Source organism: Pleurodeles waltl, chromosome 1_1, assembly GCF_031143425.1.
Source record: "Pleurodeles waltl isolate 20211129_DDA chromosome 1_1, aPleWal1.hap1.20221129, whole genome shotgun sequence".
Classification (NCBI taxonomy): domain Eukaryota; kingdom Metazoa; phylum Chordata; class Amphibia; order Caudata; family Salamandridae; genus Pleurodeles; species Pleurodeles waltl.
In genome coordinates, this window is record NC_090436.1 from 387,907,468 (window position 1) to 387,930,682 (window position 23,215).

The 23,215-nt window shown below is 43.9% G+C and overlaps 1 protein-coding gene across 2 annotated transcripts in view; it reads left to right on the forward strand.

Moving 5' to 3' along the window:
- The window catches only part of DMGDH (dimethylglycine dehydrogenase), a 458,426-nt gene that overhangs the window by 256,721 nt on the left and 178,490 nt on the right, over nt 1–23,215 (forward strand). For both annotated transcript variants that reach the window (XM_069223303.1, XM_069223293.1), the window contains exons 8-9: nt 2,901–3,070; nt 21,771–21,924. In XM_069223303.1, the coding sequence (XP_069079404.1) occupies nt 2,901–3,070; nt 21,771–21,924 (324 nt within the window). The remainder of the gene's footprint in view (nt 1–2,900; nt 3,071–21,770; nt 21,925–23,215) is intronic.

Sequence of the window (23,215 nt, forward strand, 5' to 3'; positions counted from 1 at the left end):
TCTAGGGTGGCACATTATCGGTTAGGCACTTGTACTCCTACTAAACAAATATGTTTACCTTATGTAAAACCAGTGTTTTGTGTTAGAGACCCAGATTTGCATGGGGACATTCATCATTTGTTGCAGTGGAGAAATATTATCCTCGCGTACATTGCAAGGTTGAACCATTGAATTACTTCATTAATTGCCCTTAAGTATTGGCTACAAATAAAGCCAATTACTTTTTACGCAATATCTTTGGAAACGTGTAATGTAGAATGACACATATGGGTCAGTTTTGCCAAATGTCATTGGTTGTGGTGTATAACATTGACAAACCCACCTAGCGAAGGTAGGCTTCGACATAGGGGGCAACATTGCTCTGGTATGCATTTGTTTAGTGTGGTTTCTTCAGGGTTTGCTGTCCAGCCTTGCTGACTTGTACCATGGAAAGCAGTTCATAGGTCTGGCCTCACTGCACTGCTTTTTGCTTGACGTGTTTCCAGCATTTAAGCTCCTCTCAGAAGAGTGTTCCTCTCTCTCACTTCATGCTGTTGGCTATTTGGTGACCCACTCCTCTTTCCAGAAAGCAATCTTCTTTAGCTACTTCTTCCCCAGCATTGACAAGAGGGCAGGATATAATGTGATGAACAACATATATGCATGCAACGCATGTAAACAGCACTTGAGAGGGCCAGTGTGTACACGTGTTGCCACATTGAAGGCAGTCCTACTAACTTATCCAATTCTTACTTTTCAAGCCTCTCAATCTTGCTACGTTGTCTGCAGTCATTTTAGAAAGAATATTTGGAAAAGGGCGTTTGTTTGACATTTGATTTGGAAGTAAGGAGGGCTTTACTAGAAGAGTGTTTTCTTAAATATTTTATATGAAGTAAGACTATTTTATAGCACTAAAGCAGTTTAGAGTAATTCTGGTCTCTGCTGTGACTAGCTCTAGCAACTCATGGCCTAGATTCCCTGATTTAGAACATCACCAGTGTTGTAAAACATCATAATGGAGCCACCGCAAATGTTAATCATTGAACCGAAACTTTTACTCCAGCTCGTTGGCTCTCCAGTATACAAAGGCTTTGGACCAAGCAATGGCATTCATCTACCGCAAGGCCCCAATTTATATTCCTGTTCCCCAGGGATGAAGGTTTTGTGCACAAATAATCCTTAACTAGTTAGTAAACTTCAGGAGCGCTAACACAAAAGCAAGCATATAGCCACTAGATCTTGCCGACTGTTTTACAGCATTGAGCTTTTTCCCAGTGTTGTGCAGCAATGGCAAAAAGGCAACTGCTTCTAGTGGTCGATTTCCACTGGTGCATGCATTTCTGATGACGTATGCACACGCACGTGACACAACACATGTGCGTGCCAGGAGAATGATCTCGGTGCCATTTGTTTTAACTTCTTATTTACAAATCCAAGATGGTGGATGCCACTTGGGTCAGTAAAAAAAAAAATCAGATTTTTAAAAAAGGGACCCTGAGAGCGGAGGCGATATGCAATGGAGAATAAAATGGGTGTGCGTTTAGGGGAGAGGAGGGAAAAAGCATTGCACAAGGGGGAGCAACAAGGGTCTAGGGAGAAGCACACATGGAGAGAAAAACAAAGTGTGGGGGAGAGAAGAACACAGAGTGTGGGGGTGATGCAGAGCAGCACTTGAAAGAGCAAGAAGCACAGAAAAGAAACACCAACACAGGAAGTGTTAGAGAAACAGATGAGAACACGAGCAACATGGAGTGGAAATGAGAAGTACACAAGAGAAACATATCTGAGGGGGTGGGCATTTGGGAGGAGCACACAGAGAGAGAGAGGTGGAAAACACATGCAGTCTCAGAAGTGCTTAGTTAAAAAATAAATGCTCTAAAAGAGAGCAGTTGAAGGATAGAAGCCAGCCAGAGAGATGGTAAAGAGGCCATGCTCCAGGGGAGGCAAAAACACAAGATGTACAAGCTGGGTAGGAGAGCCATCAATAAGAAGCAAGGAAATGATTGACACTAACAGCAACCAATCGTATGCGATTGGCGGACTGTAAGACCATCTAAGTTCTTGGCAAGCCTGCAATAAGCCTTGCACGGTCTGGCTGGCTTGACCTAAAAATAGTGTCCTTGTGATGCAAGGAAAATCTGTGTTTATTTTTATTTTTCCCATATTGAGAAAAGAGTAAGCAGGAATCCATGGTTCCAGTCATTGGATTTTTGGAGTTACCCATGGTTCACTTCATGTTAAAACAATTGGACTAAAACTACTTAAAAGATTGATCTGTGAAAAGAAAGCATGATGTTTTGCATAACATGAAATGCTATGTATGGAAGCTATAGATACTTCACCACCTCCTAATCGGTTCACTGTTGGAAATTGCTCACCTGTTACCCCGCAGAGTTAACCTGCACAGCGATCAGCTATTTCTACTCCGCCCTATGCTTGAATGTCCCCCATCTCGATTCCACTCCAGTATTTACTCCCTCTCTGTCCTCTATCCATACTGTTTCTATTCCCAGTGTAAAGTCCATGACCATGATTAACATGTGTTTCTGACTTGTTCATGTGTCACCACAATGTTTACATATTTACTTCCCACCTTGCCAGTCTGTGCTTCGCAATCTCCCAAATAAACATTTTTCTTTGACCTATCATTAAAGATTTGGTTTGTCCCTTGTTCCTCCAGTGTCCCTCCATAGTATGAACCATAGTCCTTAGATGCATGGATTTCGTCCAAAGCATTCACTGTGCATGTTCCGAGAATGTTCCCTTAAACACAAAAAAGCAAATACTAAAAGGTTTTAAGGGAGTTTCCAGTACCAGATTTTGTAGGGTTTTAATAACTGTTGTTCAGATGATTTTGAATGAGAGTATGCAAATTTATTTAATGCAAGAATCACTGAGAATACATGTTGTTGTGTTTTAAGATATGGGATAATCCATGCTGGTGGCATTGGGAAATTCCTCAGTGACTGGATAATTGGCGGTGAGCCCCCATTTGATCTCATTGAGTTGGATCCTAACCGATATGGAAAGTGGACCACAGAGCAATATACAGCAGAAAAAGCAAGGGAGTCTTATGGCCTCAATAATTTAGGTAAGTGGTCCCTAATTTATTTATTACACTGCGTTATCCTGTAATATCTGTCTATTTGAGTGAATGGTTGGTAGAGAGATTTTTGCTGCTGAGAAGTTCTCTCACATGTGATCTTCATGCAGACTTGATTTCTCAGTATTGAACAATTGGAGTTAAACGAACGGCCCACCTCATACAATTGGATATTTAAAAAACAGACAGGAAAAACATCTACTGTTCTTTGCAGTATAAAAGATGTGTTCCCATTTTAATCTACACATCACAAAGCACCCCTGGAAATACATCTGTTGAGAGATATCCCTTCACATTCCAGATACAAGCGGTAAAACATATCTTCAGTAAGGCATGGTCACTTTTGAGGAAACGCTTAAGGTCATATTCTAAAGTCCGTGTTTACTTCAACACTCCAAGTCCACCCTTAAAGCTGTTGTACTGTGATTGTTTAACTAATATGAGAGCTGTCAGTCTACATATAAATCTGTGTAGAACTATTTTTACGTGGCACATTGAGGATTTCAAATGGTAACCTCATTAGAGTTCCCATGTGTCTGAATTCCACGCTTGAGTAGCTCAGCCAGTCTCAATTTTCCTTGCGTTCCGGTACTTGTAAACCTGAAATGGCATGATATTTCAATATGACATGTGTTCACGACTTCAGTGTTTTCTGTAACTCTATTCAGTTTGTGGTGTTCACAAAGTTACATGATTGATTTTGCTACTTGGGCTTCTTCACATTATTCTGCCATGGGCACACCTGCAAAGTACTTCTACTCACTACCCACTATAGAATCTCAGAAGTAGCAGCTACCTTTGGGAACAGGTATTTCTCCAGCATTGGGGCTTTCACAGATTCAGATGAATGAATTATTCTCTGCTGTCTGGTTGGTAATGCTTCCTAGTCAATTTTAGCATAGTAGTTGTACCTGTATACTCAGTAACATTGAAAACAGACATAAGCTACATACACTCAATAGCCTTCATTACCCAAACTCTGACCAATCAGGTGACAGAACTCTGAGCTCTACCCCTCCTGGAGGTTTCCAGTTGTCAGGTTTTCTGGTACATGTCTAGTGCCGGGGAATCCTTTGGAGCTCTCTCTCCACTTCAACTTTAAACACATTTTTATCAGTCTCTCTTTTCCCATTCTGACAACCAAATGGTGAGGCCAGTACTTATTTTCCTTCAGTTTCTTCCCTGAGTGAGCCATTTTTACCACCTAGAGCTGAGCAGTCGCCTGAAAAGAAAGGTTTCTGTATCCTGTGGAAAAAGGAAGATTTAAATAGGCAGTCCATAGACAGTCTTTTTTCCGCTTGTATCATAAGCATAATCCAAAGAAATGTGATATTTGCCATACATTTTCATCAAAGAGACTGAAGAACAGGCAGTGGGGCCTACCCCAGGCAGTCGTAGAGGAGAAAGTGGAGGCACTTGCATCTAGTCTGGAACAGGAAAAGCTGAAACTTGTGCCCATCTCAGAGAATTCAAAGTGAACTTTGAAAGGAAGTGGTGCATCAGCACAAAATAGAAGATCGCACAGCCTTCAGGCCTGACCTCAAGCAGTACCACAGCCTCCTGAAAGAAACCAAGAAGAATGCATTAGCAGATCACATCAAAGCCAGCACAAACCACAGCAAAGAGCTCTTTGCCATCGTGAAGGAAGTTCACCAATCCCCCAGCCATCGAGAACATCACTCCCTCCCAGGAACTGTGTGAGTACCTTGCGGACTTCTTCCACAACAAGATCTCAGCAATCTACGAAAACTTTGAACTTCAACCCACCACCGCAGACCGCATCAACCAGCTCACATGCACAAACATGAACCCGGAACATCTCTACCACTGGTAACTCCTCACCACACAAGACACTAGCTCCATCATGAAGTCCGTACACTTGGGAGCACCAACGGATCCTTGCTCCCACCACGTCTTCAACCTTGGAAGCATGATAATCGTCGCAGAGCTCATGAAGGTCCTGAATACCTCCATCACCACGGCCCCTTCCCAGAGGTCTGGAAACACGCTGAAGGAGGTCCCTCCTGAAAAAAAACATCTACCAACCCAGACGATTTGAAGAACTACCAGCCTATCTCTCTGCTCCCCTATCCAGCAAAAGTCCTTGAGAAAGCGATCAACCAGCAACTCATCCAACACCTAGAAGACCACAAGCTCCTGGACCCCTCCCAATCTGGATTTCTCGCTAACCACAGCACCAAGACATCCCTGATTGCAGCCACAGATGATATCAGAGCCCTCCTGGACCGTGGGGAAACAGCAATCCTCATCCTCCTCGACCTGTCTGCTGTGTTTGACACCATCTCCCACCATATCCTGATCAACAGACTCCACCTCATCTGGATTGAAGGAAATGCCCTCGAATGGTTCACCTTGCACCTCACCAGCATAACCTAAAGGATCAGTCTCCCACTGTTCACCTCAGAGCTCAAGAAGATCATCTTTGGAGTCCCCCAAGGATCGTCCCTCAGCCAGACCCTCTTCAACACCTACATGAGCCCCCCCCCCCACGGTCGCCACCATCCGATCACCCAGTCTCAACATCATCGCCTACGCTGGCAACACAGCTCATCCTCTCATTGTCTGAAGATCCCTCCACCACAAAAAAAAGACAACTTCCATAGATGCATGATGAGCATAGCAGACTGGATGAAGGACTACTGTCTCAAACTCAACACTGAAAAAGTGAAAGTCCTCATCCTTGGGAACAACACCTCGGCTTTGAATAACACATCGTGGCCTGCAGAGCTCGGCACAACCCCTGCCCCAACAGACCACTCCTGCAACCTCAACATCATCCTGGATAGCAAGCTATCCATGAAGACACAAGTCAATGCAGTCTCATCTGCCTGCTACCACACCCTTCTCATGCTCTGCAAGATCTTCAAGTGGCTCCCAGCAGACAAAATGAGGACCACCTTGCAGGCCCTCATCACACAGAATCACAGCGCACCTCCTGAAGAGACTCCAGACATTACAGAACTCAGCAGCAAGACTGATACTCGACCTCCACAGAAGGACTCACTTCACTCCCCATCTCAAAAAACTTCACTGGCTCCCGATTTAGAAGAGATGCCAGTTCAAGCTGCTGACCCACACCTACATGGCCCTGCGTAACGAAGGAGCAGCATACATCAGCAAATGCCTGACCTTCCACTAACCGACCAGACACCTCCGATCAGCTTCCCTCTCTCTCGCAGACATCTCATGGATCCATTGAGCTAACAGTGGAGGGCGCTCCTTCGAGCACCTGGCAGCCAAGGCTTGGAACAACCTACCTCTGCACCTCTGAACCGCCTCGTCACTTCAGCAATTCAGAAGAGAACTAAAGACCTGAATTTACGAATGATCATTCCCCTATGCAACAGCATACAACCCCAGCGTCTCGAGACCCTCATGGGTGATTTCCCGCACTCTATAAATGTTTGATTGATAGATTGAAAGTGAAAGACTTCAGTAGTGGCCAAGATTTCCTCTGACCATCTCCTCTTAAGTTCAGACGACTGGTAGACTACCATCAGCCAAGGAGAAGGGGTCGTGTGAAACTGCTAAGAAGCATGCTCACACATCCAGAAGGTCAGTATGATCAAGTCCAGAGGTGCCTTTTAAAAAAAATTATTGAAAATTGCCTTATTGATGTGCTTGGCAGTGCCCAAATCAATGACTTCTTTGATAGCAAAAGCATCAATGGCACAATTAGCGCAAGCCTCTCATTCTCTATAGATGAAAACTCCTCTGTTGATGAGAACAATGTAATCGATATCTATCCTGCCATCTACGAGATGATTGTCAATGCTTTCCATCCAGTTGTCGACAATACCTTTGTCATCTACAGCAAATTCATTGTCAACAAGAATTACATTACTTTCTATTCAACCTATGAGTGTTTTGTCGATGACATCTTCATTGATGAGGATTCATTTACTATTTCCCTTGTTAGTATCATCTGGAGTTGGACTGACCTACACGGCAGTCAAGCAGTGCCTGATGAGCTGGTCTGACAGGTCAGTGTGTGGGACCATTTTTGACTGTTCGTGGGCCTGTTTTATAGTCTGCTGGGCCGGTTTTTACTGTTGATTTCCAGGATATTAAAACAAACATTGCCTGCAGCAAGGGCAAATCCATGTATCTTCCATACTTTGCAAAACACTTTTACAGCGTGTCTTTACAAGTTCAAAACTGCCCCAATCTGCAAGCTTGGGCCACATGTTTTAGCTATCTAATTAACTAATAAGGGCCACTTGTGTTTTGGTGGCTAGGCCTATTTTCTGTCCCAGTCCGACACTGGTATCAGCTTGGGCTGCATGGTCTATGGCAGCTGTGTATTTTATATTGTCAGCTTATGCCTTTTCACTCTTATTGTCTATGAGGCCTTTACAATCTCTGGTACTTTGGCAAGTTCTGCAGAAGCTGTTGTAATATGCATCTTTAGGAGAGGAAGGTGACTGGTAACAAGAACAGGACTTGGATGATATAAAAAAAAAATTGTGACAATGAGGTAGGTGCTCAAAGAGTCGGTATTACTGGAGATCTTCTTATACAATACATAGACCCAAAGGAATATGAAGGAAGTTGAAGAACAAGAACCTTAACACACATTTGTGTTGACTTAAATGGTATTGAAATGGCCTTTGCAGTGGAATCGGCACAAATATGATGAGCCAGTGGCACCACTTGGGATGCTTTTAGTTTAATTTCTTCTTGAGCTGTTAATGACTTTGCAGACCATGGTGCAAGATACTCCAGTCATACATCTAGTCCTGTTAACATCAAAGGACTTTATCCAGCCAGTGCCAGTTCTTCCACCTGTGCATGAACCAGCAAGGTGATCCCCTTTATCCCAGAGAGGAGTGGCCAGGGTTGGAAACTATCATGATGGTTATGAAGGTAAATGGTGGAAGGTCTGAACCAAACATAGAATGTCAGTTAACCCCTTAAGGATCAAAATGAAATACAAGGCTACGTATTCAGCACCTCCGTGCAGTGCCGATAGAGGAATCCTTCTACCTCGTGTATGACTTTATCACATAAAGCAGGAATAAAATGGGTTTCAGTGTTGAAGCATGTGAACGCCTCAGCTACAGACTGTCGAGACCCTCAGTGCTTCGGTGATTGTGGCTAGATACCATCAGCTGGTATAGTTGGCAGTTGACCCATTCTTGGATAAAATCCAGATAAGTGCTATTCTAAAAGAAGGGGGACATGATTTTGCATCTCTGATGGAAGCAGTACTGTGGACTCTTCTTTTTGGATTTTAAGACTTCAGAAATGGTACTGTCATAAGGATAAACAGCTGGCTTAAAAGCACATCTTTTAGAACTAAAGCGCAATTCAAGTCCTTAATAATGATCAGGTAATGTCTTTCAGAAGAAGATCAACAAAACTCTTCATACCGTTAAAGGAGACACAGAGTAATTTCCCTGGGTCACTTCAAAAGAGGATACACTCCTCCCGATAAAACTGATACATCACTTGTGAGGGTGGGCATATCGCCAACGACCGTAAAAAATGAAATCTTTATATGATAAAGTCAATGTTATCTTTACTTGGTCCCTGGGTCTGTTCTGCAGTGGGGACGGCCCAAGCCCACCCCTTTAAAAAAAAAAAAAAAATGTAACCGATTTCTCTGGTGTTCAGTGGGCTTACGGACCCTCCTCCATTCCTCCTGGGTGGGGGACAGATAGAGGGTAAGCACCCCTGTTTTAGCTTACATTCAGTTAACTATTGTGGTTTGTGTATTGTTTGTTTAACAGAAGAACTGTCTCTATAGCTTCCTATTAGAATGTAGACTGTTTAGATTAATTTCTCTTTTGACCGCCTGACTGAAAGCAGATGTGCTGTGCTAATAAAGAGCTGTCAACTTTATTCTGGATTTTATTATGCTGCAGCCCTTCCCGCCCCCCCCCCTCCTCAAATCTGCTTCCCCTGTGCGGGTTGAAGAGCCTCATGGTCCGTTCTGTGGTGGGATTTATGGCCTATAAATACTGATCAAAATAAAACTAGACCCTGCCTAATGACCCAACTTAGTCCACCGTTGTCACTGTGACATCAGCATGCTGTTCATCACAGTTACAGAAAAAGTATCTTCCCTTGCGTTCCGAAATAATTTTTAAAGAGAAAATGTTTCCGGAGGACAAAACGTTCACATCCTCCACATTCAAGAGGTATTGTGGAAGATGTGAACATCATGTGGCCCGCATTACAAAAGTTAAAAGATGTATAACGTTTTTATCTGCAGTGAACCAATCACTTTTATAAGTTGGGCCAGCCATTTGTAATTTATTGGCACTTAGCTTAGTTAGCAAATAATCTTTAACATTCGCTAGATGAATTGTTTAATGTATCACAGTGGCTCAGACCACAATCAAAAGACCAATTTAAGGATGTGTTGGAGCTCTCGCGGAGGTCTTCTTCCCGCCTTGGCTTTAGAAACCATACACGTTCTGGTGAGACACCACAGCATGTCCCACCTCCACTAGAGGTTGATCAGATCTTTGGACTCAGTGAGGAGTGTGGCAATCCGATTCTTTCAACACCGATGAATAACATAGAAATCATGAACAATTTTAAACACCATGACCAATTTGGCCACACTAACAAGACTTCAAACTAAATCATGTTTCAAAGCTTTATTACAACCAGTGGCGTAGCGTGGGGAGTGCAGGGGGGGCCGGCCGCACAGGGCGCAACATCTTGGAAGAGACTAAATCCACGGGTTAGGGGGCGCAAATTACTTGCCTTGCCCTGGGTTAGGGGGTGCAAATTACTTGCCTTGCCCCGGGTGCTGACAACCCACGCTACGCCACTGATTACAACCACAAAGCCAAAGTAACATGAATAGTATGCAGAACGAAGTTATAATCCTACATGAAAACCATAGGTGGCCAAAACGTTTAAAGAGATTGTCTACTAATCATTAATACAATTATACATTCCAAGAGAATAACCCAAGTTAATAGAACTAAGGTATTCACTTTAAGCTCAGATATCAAAGCAGATGATGGTGACATCAGTAAATCATCAAACTCATTAACAATCAGTTTCAGGTTTGGGCCATCCCTATCCCTAATAAGAATTTTGGACTTGCATGTGTGGGGGCGGAGTATCACCTGCGGGTAAAAACAAATAAGAGACAAAATAATTTGGAAAAATCATCTAACTAGGGTAACTCACTATAAAAATACACTGGTATAAGTATCTAAGCTGAAAAGGAAACAAGAAACCACATTATAGATTATACCTCTCCTCGTGGGACAGCAGACACAAAAGTTTTGTCGATCAGAGCGGTCACAGTTTTGAAGCATCAATAGATCGAAGCATCAAGGCAGTGCAGAAAATGAGCTGCACATAAGTCAGCAGTTCAGAATTTATTGGGCATATTAGTACTGAAAAGCATAATCAATTAGAAAGGATGACTTTAATTCTTCAGAAGTCATCTTCAGAAGATATCCAAGGGTCATAGAGAAGAGAGAATGAGCAGCACCACATCAGGGATCATCAGCAAGCCATGACTAAGTTTCAAAAGTCTCTCCCTAACTACAAATGTCCACAAATTTTTGATTAGTCCTCTAGGTGGGCTCATCTTACGCACATTAACTAATATCAAATTAGAGTTTGACGCATATCAGGTTTGCAACTATTCCTGATTTTCTCAGGGAAAATAATTAATCTCAATTAATTCATACAGTTTCGCCAAAATATTACATTTAGTTTTCAATTTAAACTTTGGGATTCTTTCCCACAGTACACAGGATGATTCAAACAGTTCTCATGCAAAATTAATAAGGCTTCCTGTCTTATCCGACAGCTACAACAAATACTGTTACATTTGTTGTTCTCTGTCTTTAATACAGTAGGACATTTACCAACACAACAGCAATCTAGTAAATAATTCAGTGCAGAGGGAACAGAATGAATCCGTACTTTTCCTCTACTACTGCAAAAAATAATTTTCAGGTCTAGTCTAGCTAAGAAAGCCTAAATGCATTTTAATGCAATTATTATATATAAAACCTATTGCGCACCTTACAATTTGAGTCAAATATGCAAAGCAGATTATTTATTTGCAATCATTATTTGCATTAGAAACTGCTTAAACGTGCAGTTATTTTTCTGCACACATCTAACTCACGTTAATAAACTTATTTAAATTAATATAAGTACGATGAATTCACTTTCATTTAATACTCATAATATACTTCATCTCTACTGTTTCTCTAAAAATACTTTCAATATTAATTCATGTCAGTAGTTCACTTGAATATAAATGCACAAAGTTTTTTCATGGCAGACGCAATGTCAAAAGAAATGGAGGTCACAATGTCTGTCATAATTCAAACGTACACATTATTACATTGCATGTTAATTTCTCTTTTAGGCTTTTAAATTAAACTTGTAAGTCGCCATATGCTAACTTCTATGCCACAAATGTATTAGTAAAATTTGATCTCTATAGATGTGTTAGAGTTCATTCCACACGAAGCATGGCTACCATAGCAGAACATTTCCCAAAGGTGTCTCTGATGGAAATTTGCAAAGTAGTGACAATGAAACAACACAGAAAACATTGCTGCATTCATGTACAGGCTGGGAAAGAAGCAACAGTAGAAAAAGTGGTGCTTTAGGAGTCTCTACTTTCTAGGTGAGACTTATTTGTGCCTTCCACGAGTAAGTGTTACTGTTTGTCAATCTTAACTCAGGCATGTGAATTTATGAACAGTCCAATGCCAGAGAATGAAAAAAAAATTAGCTTAATGCGGTTCTCCAACATTGGCATCATCAATGGATTCAAATGTGATCCACCCTTTTTCCTTTTAATGAAGCTCCATCAATTATATGTGGACACTTATATAATGTCAAACATCTGGAATCTGGAAGCCTGTTTGAAGGTCAAGCTCTCTGTCCTGTCGCTTGATTGGTAAGAGTTTGGGTCATAAAATTACGTTGATTCATTTTATGTAGTTTATGGCGAGTATAGATACACTGCTATGCTAACATTGACCAACAAGGGTTCCCTGTCTGAAATTGAAAGATAATTCTAGCATTAGAATTTATGAAACCTGCTGATGGATAAGCGCAGTTATAGGTAAGCAAGGTTTTATATCTTCTTTGTTCCATAGATTTGAAAGCAGTCCATGGTCTTAAAGATGGAATCATCTTTCCTTTTTTTCCTCAGAAAATATGTGGCTCTCATAAGCAGACAACTAGCATTAATCTTCCCCAACTGTTTTGGTGTAAAACCTATAAGCTAACATCCCTGAATTACTGATAAAGCTATTGCTTGTCTTAGGAAACTATTGCTTCATCATCATTTCAAATCTTTGTGTAGGAAGTGTGAACAGCAAATCCCAGGAGCACAGTTAAACCTACATGAAAAACAAAACTGGTATCAGGAAAAGAGGGGCACTCTAAGTTTAGTTGCAATTCACTTTTCCTCATTACCTTCTGCTTCTCCATTGTGAGATCAGTGACAGCCCAGCATCAGGCCAGTCCTTTTATGGTGTGGGTGGCTAAAGAAAAGCAAGAAAGCACACCACACTGTATGGCTAATGATATAACATATTACAATTATTAGGACTCACAAGAAAGTCAAGTCCACTTGGAAACACCACTCAGCATGCGGCTTACTGAGTGGAACTGTCTGTTAGTTCCAGTGAGATTCAGTGTGTATGTACTGAGTAAGTGGCGGAGTAAAAAGTTTTATTTTCTGGGTTTTAAGAGCTGATTGGGTGCGTTTGATTAACAGGGTTATCAACTCTGCAGCCTTTTACCAATTAATGCGGTTCCGAGCAGGGAGCTGCACCATTCAGACTGAGCACCAGGAAGGGTAAAAAATGTATTCTTTACAAGTTGGGTATTGTGGCAGATAGCCACAGTGGTTTACTCTATTCAGTTTTACTGATGGGACGCACACAGCTCTGTCTTACATCTCATGTATTTTCACACACAATTCCATAGAGAAAATGTAAGGGCTTGCATGTCAGGCTCACATTTTCTCCAGACCTTTATTTGATCCTTGTTGAAACAAACATTGGCTGGCTGATAGCGTGGCGGTGCAGGTGTGCCAAATTATGACAAGGGTAGTGAACTGGCTGCATTGCAGCCAGTTCATCACCTGTACCGCCAGGGGGGTAGGACCGCCTGGCCGAAGGTTGTCCACCTTCGACCCGGCGGTCCACATAAACACCACCTGCAGTATTTTGAGTATCTTTACTGCAAGGGATTCTGTGACGGCAGCCCTGCCACGAAATCCCTGGTGGTAAGCATACTGGTGACAGGAATACTCATTCCTGTCGCCACTACAGGACTCTCCAACCCCTCCCCACTCCATGTCGGAACCACTCCACCCTGACCCCATCAGTAGCCCCCCAAACCCCCATGCAACAACACTCCCCCATCCCCGTACTGTACCGCCCGCCTCCCCATCCATGCGTCCACACATACATACATACACGCTCAAATTCACACACACATGGCCACACTACCCCCAATCCCCTGCATACACGCAGTCACACAAACACCCACAGCACCCCCCATCATTCTCTCACACACCCATTCACGCACACAACACTCCCCTTCTCCCCGGTCGGTTGATCACCTTACCTGGTGGTCGTCCAGGAGGGAACGGGGTCTAGTGGAGCCTGCTCTGCCGTCAGAACCCTGCCAACACAACACTGCCACGCAGTCTACAATGTAGTAATACAGCAGGCAGTGTTGTGGTGATATGGCGGTGGTGACGCAGTAGGCCCCACTAGACTGCCAACCGCCAGTATGGCTGCTGGCGACTTCCTCACCCAATAGTGGCGGAGAGCAGCCATAATATGGCGGTCTGAAGACTGCCAACTCTGGCGGTCAAGTAGCGGGCGTGACTTCGGTGGTCTCATAATGGCGGCCTTATTGTCTTTGCCAATGCTTTGTCAATTCTGTTTAGCATTGGCAAAAATGAAAAAAAAAGTTATTTTTGATGCAGAAGAGCATCACCAAAAAGCATGCATGCATCACCACACATGAAGGTGACCAAATGCCCCGGATTGCTGGGACCGTTCCGGTTTTTCACCATCTGTCCTAGCAGTGCATATTATAAAAGAAAGAAACAGCCCAGGGGCAAATTGCAGCTGCTGGGCTCTTCCTAAAATAAAAAAAAGAATCTGATGGGGATGGAGGAATAACAGTGGGGTGGATGGTTTTTTTGGGTTTGTTTTATAATTTTGGCAGATTACAGGAACATAAGAACGCAACAGTTACATATCCAATTGCTTGGAGGCTCAAAGTACACCTATGACGTTGAAAAAATCCCATAGAAGTAGAACATACTTAATCAGTGGGCTTAGGTATACGTTACATACATTTCAATGCAATCATCTGGAAATTGACTCAATCCCCCAAATACAACATGATGTATCACTTGATCACATTTTGATGAAGACAGGTAGTGTAATAGATAACATGAAAAGGACATATTCAAGGCACGCACGGCGATGCCTCTCACTCATTCACCTTTAGGTTCTCCTGCCTCCTTCCCAATTAAGTATGTTTGATAGGGACCCCAGTAGGTTTTGGGCGATTCTGTGGTGGAGTTAATTCATTATATGCATCTGTCTGGGTTTTACAATATGCCATATCCGAATGTCATTCTTTTAGGGTAGGAAGGGGGCCGGATCCCATCTCATGGCCACTCTAGGTTTCGCAAGTAGCATGACCATAGCCACCAGGTGCCAAGCCCCTTTTCCACATCTCTCATAGCCAAGAAGAGCCAATAGCAGCGTATTTTCCAGCTGAGTTCCCACTGCGTCCCCCTGCACAGTCAGCACAGTGCCCCAGAATCGCTGTATGCCAGGGCAAGCCCATGCCCGCTTCTCCTTCCTGCACCTCAGACAATAAGCTGTTCCGCGTAACCCATATTTGAATAGTCTGAGGGGTGTGTAATATATCCTATTGATATATTTAAAATTAATCAGCTGGTTTCTCCCGTTGAGAGATATACAGCGACTCGTGGAAGAGCAGTACCCACATTGCATCTGTTATAACTGTACCAAGTCCCTTTGCCATTCAGCTCTGGCTTTGGTCAGTCCCATTCTGTGCGTCTCCTGAGCAAGGGTGTAAGTCTGGCCACTAATTCTCGAGGCATAGCAGCCTCAATGACCATAGAGAGGGCCTGCATATCAGACGGTTCTAATAAGTTGTCTTGCAGGAGGGCTCGCATAGTGTGACAATCCTTATGGTATTGATATTGCTTGACCGGGGTTGGCGTTTGCGCCTAGTGCGCATTGTACCATCAAGAAAACAGCCCCGTAGTCTTGATACCCAACTTCTGAAATGTTGCGCCTGCACTCCTTTCCCACCCCAACCGGAACCAGTCACACCATTCAATCTGTACATGAGGTGAATACAGCTGAGAGAGTGCCTGCATGGTCGTGAGGTTATGAGACACTTGGGTGGTCTTATTTAAAGAATCAAAGACCCCGTGCCATTGGGTGGGAGGCTGAAATAACAGACACGGCAGGGGGTGTGGTGCTGACATGTCTCGCTCTATGTGCAATTCTGGTAAGCCAGGAGGGCCATGAAACCACGAGTATACGAACATGGAGTGTGCAGCACCGGAATTGTTCTCCAAGTCAGGGGCATTGAGTCCTCCCATGTCGTATGTCAGGGTCACAACCTGCCACTGCACACCCTTGCTAGTCTATTCAGAAGAGACCACAAGGAAGAGAAAACCGATCTCCGCAATAACATTGGGATATTCTGAAAAAGGAACAAAAACCATGGAAGTACCACAATCTTCGTAAGTGCAATAAGTCCCATTAGGGATAATGGTAACTTAATCCACCTTTCAACAGCATCAGTCAGTTTTTCCATTGCTTTACCATAATTATCTGACATGGCTATCTTAGGTCTGTGCAAATTTGTACTCCTAAGTAATGGACTGACCCCGTTTCCCACTTAAGGGGGAAATCCATTGCTATTGGAGTCGTGGACGGTGTCAGAGGGAACACTGTACATTTGTCCCAATTAATCACCAAACCTGAGAGACCACCAAATCTCGAGACCTCCCGGAGTGTGGGCGTAAGATTGTGCATGGAATCACAAATATACAGCAGAGTATCGTCTGTAAAAGCAGAGACTATTGGGTTATATCCTGGGAAAAGGATGCCCCTTATCACCATGATATTCACTCAGAGCACATGCCAGTGGCTCCACAACCAACACATATAACGAGGGCGATAGTGGCCACCCTTGCCTGGTGCCTCTGGTGATGAATATCAATTCGGAAACAGCTCCCTTCATTCTTACTCACGCAAGAGGTGCAGTGCAGAGGGTTTGTATTAATTGGAGAAAAACTTCACCCACCCCTATACTGTGGCATACCTCCAACATGAAGGGCCATTCGACTGAGTCAAATGTCTTCTCGGCATTGAGGAAGACAGCAACAGCCTGCACCTCGGGGTTTATGTGTCGTATGGTATCAAACACCATTCTAAGATTCATGGTAAGGCTGCGACCGGGGTGAAGCCAGATTGTTCCATCTTTACCACACCCGGCAGCAGCGTTCGCCAGTCTGTCTGCAAGAGTAAAGTTTAGTATCCACGTTGATAAAGGATAGAGGCCTGTATGAGGGGCACTGTTGTGGGGATTTGCCTGGTATAAGCAAAGTAATAATTAGTGCCTCTCTCATGGAAGGCAGCATCTCCCTAGCCCTCGCCACTTCCTCATATAGTGTCATCAGGTGTGGTATTAACAAATCTGGATAAGCTTTATAAAAAGCCACTGCGAGCCCATCCAGGCCCAGGGCCTTCCCTGCCACCATACTCTTGAGGGCACAGCTTACCTGGCTGCAGCGGTCCCATTAAATATTCTCTATTCGCATTCGTCAGCCAGGGCATGATGATATGTGTCAGGTAATCCGATATTGTATCCGCGTCCGGGGTGGCCTTAAATGTGTAGAGTGCAGTGTAATAATCGCGGAACCGATTCACAATCCCTGCTGGATCATTGAGGTGGGCACTCTTGTCCTACATTGCTAGGATTATGTCCTCCTCCCTATTGGGGCGCATTATGGCTGCCAGTGTCTCACCAGGACGTTCCCCTTCCCCATATATTTGGGCCGCTGCATACTTCCCCATGTGCTGGACCTCATTATGCGCTGTTTCTTGGAATTCCGCTAGCTTCTCGTGAGTGTGGCCCAGCTGTCGCTTGTCTGCCATTACCAAGTGCTCAGTCTCCAGCTCCGCTATCTCTTTTTCCAATTGGGCCAAAAGACGTGCAGGGATTTCAGGACACCCACCTGTTTCGCTGTTGTTATCCCACAGATGCAGACCTTAAATTCAGCATAGTGTGGGAAGCATTTAGAGACTGAGCCAATATTTATGCAAAAGAATTCTTCAGTGGCCTGGGCCAGGTCATTACGAAAAGCAGCGTCTGGTAAGGAATGTGGGCGAAAAGTCACATGAACAGGTGACAAGGTGATTCTGGACTTCTAGGGTCAGGGAGACTGGTGAGTGGTCCGAATATGTTCTGAGCAAGGGGGTTCTACGTATGAACTCTTGGGACAAGACTCCTGGCCACCAGCCAGTAATCAGTGTGTGTGTGTGTGTGTGTGTGTGTGTGTTAATCGTGCAGTGCTGAATAGTGGGTGCAACCCCCTCATCAGGGTGTCTGTGCCTCCGGATATCCACCATACTGTTGTCAGATGCAATAGCAGATACCACCCTCGTTGCAGCAGCAGGCCTTCTGCGAGGACCCCCTGAGCAATCAATTGCTGTATCTAATACACAATCGAAATCTGCTCCCCAAGTTTGTGGGAGGCCCTCCCATCTGGCCAATCTCGTGGATAAATTGAGATAAAACTGGGGGTCATCCTAGTTGGGGGCTGTAGAGGCCCACTAACAGAAAAGTAAGATCTCCATTGGAGCAGTGGGCTATGATATATCTGCCACTCTGGTCTTTTGCAGGTTCTTGTAGGTGCTCACCCAAGGATTTTGCAGCCAAAATCAGAACTCCCTGGGCATGGGAGGTGAACCCAGCTGCCAGAAACTAACACTGCAGTCTCCGTGGGGTAAGAACAGTGCTGTCTGAGGCCAGATGCATTTCTTGAAGTATTGACAATTCTCCACCATGGCTCTTAAGATAGGCCACTACCTTTCGACTTTTCTACAGTCATTTAGACCTCTGACATTCCAAGTCCGCAACTTCAAAGTGGTGCCCGCCGGGCCAGTGGTCTCAGGTGTGTGTTCTGTTATGTGTCAGAGTGTGTAAAAGACTGTGATCGTTCTCAGCCTACAGTGGGGTGGATGGTTATTAAACACTGGTGGAATAAGCTGATGAGCTTGGTGGGGTTAAAAAAAACAAAAACAGTTAATCAGAGTATGACAGATTGAGTGGTCGTAGTAATGGAAGAGCTTAGGTTGGATAGAGCAACATGGACAGCATGTGGTGGGAATGTGAGAAGAGAGCGGCACAAGGGAGAGAGAGAGCTACCATGTACTGCTGAAAGAAAAAGGGTGGGGGGAAGTAGTTCCCGAACATGGAGCTGTGATAGAATAGCTAAAAGATGGTATTGCTCTGAGGGAGGGTCACACAAGAAGAGGAAGGAAAGCCATTGAATGAGAGGCAAACAAATGACATTCACAACCATTGGTAGGCAATGGGCTGAGCCAAAGCACACTGCACACATTTGTATTGGCCTCAACAGTTCTTCAACAGACAGCAAAAGCTGTATGTAGCTGAGACTAAAAAGTTGAAAGAAGAGCTGGAAGATGCTCTTACTGTGGGCAGGGAGGAGGAATACTTCAAATATTTTGTGCTATGTAATGATTCCTGGCTCCTTTTGTTGTGAGAGTGCTTTATTTAGAGAGTTTGGACTGGCCTCTCACTAAATTCAGCCAATGCCCCATCAGTAACAACGAAAGCCCTTAGTCAGCACCAAGTGTATGAACACCCATGCTCTTTGATGGACCCAAAAAGATATTTACTGCAAGGTTTTCCCCTCATTGCTGGGTTGCTCTTTTATCTGCTTTGTTTCTCTGGTAGATTCCCCAGTTAGGGGCTCTTTTGTGTGTGTGGACCTGTAGGAGGGAGAAGGCTCTGCGATGATTGGTCACTCTCAGGAAGAAGGTCTTAAGGTGGGGCATGCAGACTGACTCATATGCCCAGACATCCCATAGTCAGCTATTTTATCATCCCCTACATAGGTTAGCAGTTTCCAGCCCACCTATTGTATTCAGTTATATTAGAGGGTTTTATTTGTAAATTTGGAATAACAGAGCTGATGGATAAGCATATGACGCCTGCTAACAAGTTAAAATTGGCCTAAAATTACCTTGATGCTGGTTTGGTATTGGCATGATGTGAAGGGTGGCCTACTGGCAGCCTTTACCTACTAACTGTATCCTGTTTTGCTCACTGTCTTCATTTTCTGGACGAGCTGTGATTGGGCATCATCGTGGGTACTGCCCTGGTTATACGGCTCCAGTTTTGTTTTAATTTCCAGATGCACTGCATTGTAAAGAGTCAACAGGACAATGCACATGATTTGTAACATTGGTCATTGATGTAGGAAGGATGAATGTAAATGAAACTGTGCAAGATGGTTTTGATTACATTTTTATCATGTTTGTCCTCTTTATAACTAAGATGTGTAGCCAAGGTATTAATTACCATAATCTTTATTGCCCCTCAGTCCTAGTGCTCCTTGTCATAGTCCTAATGTTTTGAGGTGTACCCACCGCACCACATCTGCCCCTTGCCAAACGCACGCCTTTTTAGGTCAAAGCCTAACAGACAGTGCAGCTGTTTTGTTTGAAAATACATTTTGGGGACATGCTAAAAGCTTCCCGGGAAGGTATTCTGCCCATTGCTTACCATTAGATTTGTGATTTGTAACTAACATTTGCGTGCTTCCTAATTGCTGACTTTATTTGTTTAGGCTTTCCAGATTGTCTGTGACCCTCCTGTGGAGCATTGCCTGTTTACCATCACCCCTTCTATTCCTCCATGGGTGCTCACTTTCTGTTAACAGGACTTCACATTTTATTTCGTATCTTGTCACATTTGCTGTGCATTCAAAGACGGAGGGCAAATTTAAGGCTCAGTCTTCTGAGGGAGCTTGGTGTTTACTTTTCTTTCTCTGACTTCAAAGTGAGAGAATTTATTTGACAATCCTGTTTGGTACCCATGTGAGATGAAAGGCAGTAGGATGTTATTTTTCCTAGCACACAGCAAAATTTCAAAGTCTGTAAATGAACCATGCACATATTTCAGAAAATATCAGAATTAGGAAAGCAAGCACGATTCAAGGTTTTTGTAATCCTGAAGTGTGGTGTAAATAAATAATTTAATATGATCAAAACAAATCCGTACACTTGGTGATGCCATTTTCACACATTATCGTTTGCGTGCTGTATAGTTTTATGGGTAAAACTGTGTGTCTGTGCAAATGTAGTGGTAATTTCAATTGAAAATGTGCTGTCTGTAACAGCAGTATGCTACCACACCATGCATACTCCACAACACTCCAGAGCACACTACGAAACTGCACTCCCCTCTAGGCTACTCTACCCACCCCACTCCACTCTGACACTCTACTCCAATCTACTACTCTCCACTCCTCTCTGACACTCCACTCTATGCTACTATGACACTGTGTCTTCTCTCTAGGCTGCTCTGATACTCCACTCTACAACGTTCCACTCTACAACACTTCGCTCCTCAACTCCACTCTGACAGTCACTCCATGATACTCTACTCTGACACTTTACTCCATTTCACTCTGCCACTCTACTCTGTGCCACTCTATGCCACCCTACTCTGTAACTTCACTCTGCCACTCCATGCTACACCATTCATTGACATTTTGCTTAACTTTACACTCCCCACCCAACTCTCCACTCTACGACACTCCACTGAGTTACGCCATTCTATGCCTCTAGACTTTCACTCCTCTCTACTCCACTGTATACCACTCTATTCCAGTTTGTCACTCTACTCAAGTCACTGACACTCCACGCCCCTCCACTCTACAACACTGACACCCTTCTCCCTTTTACACCCCTACACTCTGACACCCTACACCACTCAATGCCCATCCACGCTAAACCACTCCTCTGTGCACTCCACTTTACTCCACTCTATGACTCTCCACTGCATGTTAATCCACTCTGACACACTATTCAATTCCATCCTACTCTATAACGCTTCACTCTAGGACACTCTACTCCACTCTGCGACACTCCACGATACAACATTACAAGATAATCCACTCTGACCCTGTACTCCATTCTACTCTACGCCATTTTGCTCTGGGCCAACCTACTCCACTCTGTGCCACTCCACTCTATTACACTCCACTCTACTACACTCTGACCCTGCACTCTGTGGCTCCCCACTCCACTCAGACACTTTACTCCACTCTTCGCCTCTCTACTGTATGATACTTTACTCCACGCTCCACCACCTCACTCCACTCTATTGCACTCCACATTACTCCACTCTACAACACCTTACTCTTCTACAACATTCTACGCAGCTGTAATGATGAAGGGAGTGAAGAATGTGAGTGGAATTCAAGTAGAAGATGGAACCTTGCAGATAGGCTCAAAAGTTGTATTTTAGAATCCGTTTGCAGATCAGCTGATCAAATCTTGTATTCCTGACCCAGTACTGACATTGTTCTTCCTCCCTCTCTGCATTTCAGTTGGCTATCCCAAAGAAGAAAGGTTTGCTGGAAGGCCCACGGAGCGAGTGAGTGGCCTTTATGACTTGCTGAAAGGAAAGTGTTCAATGGGATTCCATGCGGGATGGGAGCAGCCCCACTGGTTCTACAAGCCGGGAGATGAGACTGGATACAAGTAAGCCTAAATGACTGCTGTACTGTATACAATGGGTCCAACAAACTTGTCATACTCTTTCACTGACTTCCTGTCCCTTCTTCCTCTTTCCCCCATCTGTCCTGTTTAGTGATCAGATTTGTTCAGTGTTGTGGTCCCAGTATCTCCACTTTCAAAGCCAATACGTATAGTGCTATGAAGTCATCTGGACCTTTAAGGGAGAACCCCATTACAGGATTCTACTAAGGGTTTGAGAAATCCACCTAATACTCACAAAGAAGGCATTTCTTAACCTGACTGTTGTTTTGAGGGTGACTGTTTTACTGCATAGGAATGGATTTGGTTTCATCATGGTCCACTAACAGGCAACTGGTTCCTTGGTGAATTGTCAAACCACTCATAATAGAAAGAGCAGAAGCGTTTTTTGTTTGAAAATACCTCTCACAGCCTTTGCTGATAGAAATTCTATGCATTACATAATATCTAGTGCAAGTAATGTGCAGTGTAATCACTGGAATTTGGTACAACGTCTCCTGCTTATTCACAGTTCTTCACACAAAATGTGTGCTCTCGCGTTTCATGAATCTACAAAGTAACAAAGGTGGGCTCAGGCAGTGTAGGTATCATACAGTACCATCATACTATGGCTAGTGTTTATCACTCTGGAACAAATGTCAAATATTTACTGCTAGAAGATGTTGGGCATCATGGGTCCCACATTTCTCTTGGACCACTGGGAGTCCTGATCTTCTTCCTGACATATGTATGGCACCACCTTTGAATAATGTAGCTATCAGATCAATCTTGTGGCAATGAGAGAGCAGTCGACAAGTCAATAAGGAGGTAGCTGGTTTGTGGACTGTTGCTGCATCATGATGTTTTTTCTAGAGGTGTCATCAGCTGTCGATTTTGTGGGTAGGTTGAGACTGTCCTGTTGCCTTGTTTTCTTTTTTACACTTCTTTGTGTCAAGTCCGATGAAGTCTCAGCTGCAGTTGTGCCGAGAGCCACCAGAGACAGTGAGCTTATTGGCCAGATAGGTGGGCTTGCAGATTGTGATGGCTTTGCAAGCGGTGCAGCTGGTTTTGAAGATCCACTGGTAGGAGGAGCCAATGGAGTGCCATCATTATGGGGGTGAGGCATTCTCCAGCAGGTAGGATGCCCTGAAGGGGAAGCCTCTGTGGAGTCTGTGAGGCCATGGAACAGTGCATATTCTGCAACAAGGTTGAAGATATGGAGACATGTACAGCAGCCCTGAAGTAACCTTCTGGGATGAGTTTCACCTTAAATAGGCTGTGTTTGGTTTCTTATCAA